The following is a 6,926-nucleotide window of genomic DNA, read 5'->3' on the forward strand; positions in this document are numbered from 1 at the left end:
CCCATGGGGACCTCAATTTAGGTCCCCACCATGAAATGGGTCCTCATGAGTTGGTATGGAGTCAGGAAGAAGTCCCCACGTAGCAGGGAAAACACGTCCACACACACACACACACACACACACACTAGCTCAGTATAGAACACAGACACACACGGTAGAATAGGCTGTACAGCACATATTCAGGAGCAGACACACATTTTCTTTTCTCTCTCCCCTTTTGTTCTGCACACACAAATATGGCAGAAGGTAAATCGGGCTTGCGTTGCCATACCGACAGTAGAGCTTGTTAAGTCATCTGCTGCTCTTTAGGTCACTATTATCCTCTGGCTGCGGTAACCACAGTGATGCCTTCACCCTGTGTATGCGTGCTGGACTGCATCTCGAAAGAACGAAAAGTATCAGAGGAGCTCTCACACACACCCAGTATGAGACAGTGCAAATGACTGAAATGAGAGCTGAATAATCAGAACAGTATGAGCACATGGCAAGTTTATGGACTTTCATCGATCGACGGACTGCTCAGCGCTCCAGAATGAGTTTACCCAGCATCAACATGTCCCTGAAACAAACTATTTCATAACATTCACATCCACCAGAGGCATTTTCAGTTCGAACCTGCACTGTAAATAAACACTGAACAAGAAGAGAAGTCACGTGAAGTCATGTGCTTCAGGAATGACAGTGTTTTACATAATGTCAAATGTTTTAGCTTACATTTTCACCTTACCATTCTCAAACAGTCAAACTTGATTTTAGAGTCAGGGTTAGAAACACCTCAAGTGCATGTCAGCCACATTCTAATGGAACTAATGAAATAATGTTAAAACTAGCATGTAAAATATCACATAAAAGCTAAAAGAAAGACCTCTAATAGCCTGTATTCTATTAAAAGCTAGAATAAATACAAATCTTTGTGCTGTGCTGTCTAGTGCAAAACTAAATGACCCCTGCTCAATATAGCGGAAAATGCCTGTAATCACCACAATGACATCAAATATATAGATACAGTTATTGTGGCATTTCTAGTTTCTACTGGGGTTTCTGTCAAGTGAACCAGATTGTCTTGTCTGACTGTATGAAAGTACAACACACTCAGAATGTCTCTGAAGAGTTTGGGTTGACACCAGCAGGTGTGTATCCTGTTTGTGAGGCAACATGCAGTTTGCATAGAGTTTCAGTTGAAAACATGAGTCAACAAGTCAAACACACAGACGTACAAATGGTTGTACGCACACACAAGCCTGTGTGGTTGGTTCTGTGTGTGTGTGTGTGTGTGTGTGTGTACTGTCCACACAGGTCTAAACAATGATGGGAACTCAAAGACCAGATTCAGTCAAAGGGTCTGATGATGGGATCAGGGTGTAGGCCAGCTGGTGGAACGGTGAGGACCCACTGTGCACAGCACAACACAAACTTTGACCCCATTCATTTTAAATGGGACACAAATGAATCGCTTCACAAAGCACCGTGGGATTCCAGGCTACATGACCAAAGACAAGGAGCCAGAAGATAAAAAGAAATTTGCCCGGAAGCGACACAGTGAAAACTGATGAAGTAGCTTGTTATTAAACAGGTGAATGATAAAACATCTGTGGAAAACAGGATAACAGATGCAGTGGGATTCCTCTCTTATATGACATCTGCCTTCTAGATTACAAGGACAAAGAGAAGAGAAATGCAGCCTGACAACAAGTTGTACACGCTGTTAGAAAAGTGACAAGTTAAACAATAAGGTCGGTCATTTTCTATATGAATAGCATTTTCAATAATCCCCACAGAAAGACAAAAACTGTTAATGTCTGTCAGGCTCCAACCTGGATCAGCTCACTCGTCTCTGCCATAGAGCTCCATCGTTCTTATGATTAAAATCATATCAGTGAAACACACCACTGCACTGGGTGACATGTTTCTTCCTTACAAAGCAAAAAACTCCAAAAGCCCAGAACTTTTTTTTTTTTTTTACAGCATCTAAAGCAAGGAGATCTCTCACAATTCGCTGTTGGTTTCAGTCTCTGTATGGGGATTGTTGAAAATACTATTAATAAAACTACACGGAGGTAGCAAAGACATGCTAACGGGACAGCACATACACCTTTCTGTTAACCCATGAGAACGTTTTCACGTGCTAATGTTGGCCTGTGTCGACACATCCAGAGCGACAGGTGAGAAGTAGCAGAGGTGATGTTGCGCAATGCGCTCGCTCCTAGTGGGTCTTAACTATACTGCTGTATCAGTGACAGTTTTAACACGGACTGCACTTTTAACCCTGACAATAACCTGACTAATAAGTGACTAAACAAGTGCTCGCATTTTCTAATTACAGAATTAAAATTATAACTTCAATTGCTTTTAAGATGAGTTTATGTCTCAGTCAAATATTGATTTTTAGAACAAGTACAAGACAGTTACAACTACTTAACTGTGTTCACTTTCTGCCAGTGCAAATGTTTCTACAGCCTAAACATTTTAAACAGAAATGCCAAAGGTTTGCTTTCCGGCTTCTCAATTGAGAGAATTTGCCAGAATGTGTCACGTGGGCTACTGTGGAGAGCAATAAGCAACCTGCGTTTAGAATAAAGTCCTTGCAGATGTAGCCTGCTCTGTGTGGGAGATCTTGTGTGTGAATGTGCCTGAATACAGTACAGTTTCACAGGAAATGGTACATGCTCTTCTATGTCACCCCCTCAGTGCTTGCCAAGTGGTTGCGTGTGTGTATATCTTTGTGGGTGTGTGAAAGAGACATCTATCTCTGTCTGCGAAAAGACATGCGTGTGAGCACTGCACGCCACCGAGCTGCTCTGTGCACCATATTCGTGCAAAGCGGTGTGTGTGTGTTTGGGTGTACACAGTGGTGTGCGTGTCTCTGAATGAGGGAAGGAGAGAAGCTGCCAAGTACAGCTGTGTCAGTGACCGCACAAGGCAACTGGGGGTCATGGAAGTTCACAGCTTTCTGCCATGAGTGCTGTGAAGTCTGAGTTGGACGGAGCTTCGGCCAATCGCAGGGCTGGGTTTGGGAGCATGAAACTACAGGAAACAGATAACCAATATTGGAAATGGGGGAGTGCCGTTGCCTACACAAGGGCACAGATAGCTCATATGATAGTTCAAATAAAGTGACACATGTACAGTAGATACCCATTAACCAGGAGGCACATATAGGCCAAACAAACACCCAGGGAATTAAATAAGGGAATATACACTTTCAAACATTCATAAATAAACTGTTAAGATCTGTAAAAGTCACCTTTACTTGGCCATAGTCCACCAGCTACATGTTTACAGAACAGCTGTGGGTTCAAAGCTTTCCGTTTGTCAGTGGTGGTGAAACCAAAGAGAAAGCTCGAGCTCAGCTCAGTCTACTGTTTCCAACACACCAAACCAGAAGTGGCTTAGCATTCACCAGCAGCCTATCAGCTTACTGTACCATGTCACAGGTATCAGTTTACTCCACAGTAGCCGCCTCAGCAGTACTCACAACAGGACAACGTACTGCTGCATTGTACTGTACATTCCGACTCTACTGTCAGAAATTTGTTCTGCTCTAATGTTAATAACCATTAGAATAAACGGAATAAACTGAGATGTTGGAAACGCATACCCTTCAACAAGTGCATGGATTATGGTTTCACTTCCTATTTTGAATTGATTGAATTGAAAGTGAATTGATATAAAACAGAAACACTGAAAAAAAAATGACTGCTTCCCCTCACAGCAGGTATACACAGTACAGAATAAAACAAGCTGCAGTAAACACTAGAAAGGGATACTTACTGAAACTTGAGCCTGACTTGTTCATTGTCTGGGTTGCAGTACAGTCTCTCCAGCTGTTCCTGGGAATCGTCTGCTATGCTCTGCCACGTCTGGCTACTGGTCCTGCAGATCTGCCAGTGGTAGGGCAAGACAGTGTGGTGGTGGGCACAGTCACTGCCATAAGCACACCGCCCTTGGAGGAAATCCACACAGATGTCTACAGAGTCTGCCTGGTGTGTGTGATACTGGAGCTGGGTGAGCAGCTCAAAAACCAGGTCCAAGGAGGCCTCTTCGCTTTTATCCTGAAATAGCACTTCTTTGTCAGGGCGCAGTAGGAGGGGAAGTGGGTCCTGGACGCCACTGCAGTCTTTGACTGGAAGGATTTTAGCCCCAGAGGTTAAGAGGTCATTGCTTTTAATGGCCCCCTCCTGTTGAGGAGGCTGGGGTGCAACTATAGGAGGTATATCCCTGCCTGGGGGGGTTACTGCCACTGTGCTCCCGGCCGCCCTGAGGCCAGGTTTCAACTGAAAGCAGGGGCTGTCCGGGGAAGGATTAGTGATCTTGGGTCGCTCACCTCGCCGCTCTGTCCCATCAAGCTCCACGGTAGTATCGGCTATTTCCACATCACCCCCCCGTGCCATCAAGCCCGGTACTCCAGCCCCAGCTGCGGTATCTTCAGCAGCTCCCTGGCCTTTGATGCACACCTGGCCCAGGCCCATGCAGTTCTGTTTTGCCACGGCCGCTGCGCACAGGTTGCCCGGAGTCCGACTCGACTGGTTCCTGGGAACAAACACCCCATCCCCGGTATCCGTGCTCAGTAAAGTGGTCAATATGGGGTCCTGTAAGGCTCGGTGGAGGCATTTGGGGTCCAGTTTCCTCTGCTTCTTTTTGAAATAAGGTTTCACCAGCGGTATTTTGTCCGGGAGCCCCACGATCTGCTGTTCCGAGAAATCTTCCCCTTCCTCCACATTTAAACTCATATCCAAAGAGATCCCAGTCCGTAGTCCGTCTGCGGATTTCTGGAGAATGTGCAAAGTTTTATCCATGATCTCCTCCTAAACCCCGAGAGTCCTGAAAGAAAGAAAAGAGAGAAGGAAAGGGACAGTCATCACCTATAATCCTTTAGGCTGAGTGTTCAAGGTGAAGTCATCCTGGCGCATAAAGACATGATTAATAGGCTGCGTGTACGAGCTGTTGTGCCATAAAATAACCGAACACTCGACTTTCCTTTCCTGGAAAGGAAACCCCTCGCCTTCTGTGCACTGAAACGAAACCTGTTTAACCCCTCCGATAAAACTATTGGCACTGGTCTGATCCCATAATGGCCCTGCAGATAGCGGCCAACGTAATGATCTGCTTCCCCAGGCGCATTATAACCCCTTTAGAAATATCACATTACAGGAATAGCCTGCTGTATTGACTCTGGCTTGGAAAGGAGAAAGAGCTTCAAGCAGCCTGTAACCAGTAACTGAAGCGGAAAAATATTACCTAATCCTGTTGAAGGGAACTGGAGCGCAGAGTCACCAGCCTCAGATTAGCCAACAAAAAAACGAGAATACCCAGACATTTGGACAGTCTTTTACCCTTTATTCTGGTGTCTAACGCCATGCCTGCTATTATAAGTGCGTCTCCAAGCAGGCGATAAAATCACCCCTGTAACAAAACCCTCCCTCTCTCTCGGGACTATATATTTTGATCACGGGAGTCCGATATGTTGCCCCTGCCGTCTACGTGCTGCTTACATATCGCTGCCCGAGCAACTTTGCACGTAGGCTACAGTCGACACACACACACACACACACACACACACACACACACCCATACATACACATCTCCTACAAAGCAATGCGGCGGAGCAGCGACAAAAGACAAACGGGGCAGCCCTGGTTTCTACAGCAGCTCCCATCGCGTTAGGAAACACTTCTTCTGCAGAGCCGGAGCTCTGTGGGCTGCGGAGTTGAAAAGCTAGAAATCAAACAGTGAAGCGCTGCAGAAAGCAGGCAGGGCGATGTACTCTAATGCAGTTTCCCCTCCGCCGATTTAAGAAAAGACGAGCCTCTCTACATTTGTCTGACACCGAGATGACTAAACCGTACCTGCGCAACAAAGTCCGCTCGGTCCCCGTGGTCTTTACACTCTTTGGTGGGTAGAATCCAGTGCGCACATCGGCGGAGCACCGTGTCCACTCTGGAGACAACAGTATCCGTGCCTGCACTAAACTGTAATCCCGTTAGGTTGTTCGTGTCCCTTCTGCTGCCCCCGCCACTCTCATGCTCTGTCTCTATTTCATGCCGTCTGTCCCTCTCTTTGTATCCTTGTACCGGACGGAACAGCGCCGTAGACAGACCGACATAAAGCGCAGCACAGCTGTGGTGACTGACGCTCTGCCTGCCTCCCGGCTCTGCACCGCCAGGCCCCGCCCCGTAACCAGGTCACAGGCGGGGCTTTCAGCAGCCTTTATGTCGAGACCCGGAAGTAAACTGGTCATTATCAAGCAAACTAGGAACCAAGTAATAATGTAGGCCTTTTGCTGAAGTAAAAATGACCACTGTCCATTTACTCCACCATATCGTCCGCATTCAAAATGTCAACTCAGGGAATCATTAAAATATGTTCTACCCTGTCCCCGAGTACACAAAGATTCCCCAAAAACAAACTCAGCTGTTCGACTGATACTACCTGTCCACGGGTTTTCACTTAGTTTATTTAAAATATATATGTGAGCCCAAATTTAAAACAGTAAAGCAAGGTCTTAAAACTATATTTTAACACAGGAGGCATCTAAAGGACAACCTCACAAGATTATTGGTGATGATGCAGGACATGCCATGGTTGTATACGTTTGTGGTTGCAATTCATCACATAACCAAAACAAACAGTGCACTGGGTCTGGGAGCCTGGGGCAGCTGCCCACTTTGCCCTTGTTTAGAATATAAGGTCTATAAGATTAGGTGTAACAGTATCTGCCTACCAAATAGACCTTTTACAACCTAGCAACCCAAACCTTGACCTTATTACTTGGCCATGATTAAGGAATAAATCCTATATAAACAACTTCACATATATTAATAAAGTAACTAATTATAAACCCATTTGAGAAATCAGTTATCAACACTTTAATGTTGTATTTGGCTAAAGTTGGACTAAGTTGAGCTGTGAACTGTATTTCAATCAAT

The 6,926-nt window shown here is 45.5% G+C and overlaps 1 protein-coding gene across 2 annotated transcripts in view; it reads right to left on the bottom strand.

Moving 5' to 3' along the window:
* The window catches only part of tiparp (TCDD-inducible poly(ADP-ribose) polymerase), a 19,842-nt gene extending 13,639 nt beyond the window's left edge, over positions 1-6,203 (bottom strand). The window contains exons 1-2 of one of the 2 annotated variants that reach the window (XM_020600407.1): positions 5,847-6,203; positions 3,772-4,821 (exon numbers count right to left, since the gene is read on the bottom strand). In XM_020600407.1, coding sequence (XP_020456063.1) covers positions 3,772-4,796 — 1,025 coding nt within the window. In that variant the 5' untranslated portion in view covers positions 4,797-4,821; positions 5,847-6,203. Of the gene's footprint in view, positions 1-3,771; positions 4,822-5,238; positions 5,486-5,846 lie in introns of those variants that run through there. The other variant, XM_020600408.1, reaches the window with a different exon arrangement.
* Positions 6,204-6,926: the final 723 nt, after the last annotated feature.

This window comes from Monopterus albus, unplaced genomic scaffold (genome assembly GCF_001952655.1).
Source record: "Monopterus albus unplaced genomic scaffold, M_albus_1.0 scaffold46.1, whole genome shotgun sequence".
NCBI lineage: Eukaryota > Metazoa > Chordata > Actinopteri > Synbranchiformes > Synbranchidae > Monopterus > Monopterus albus.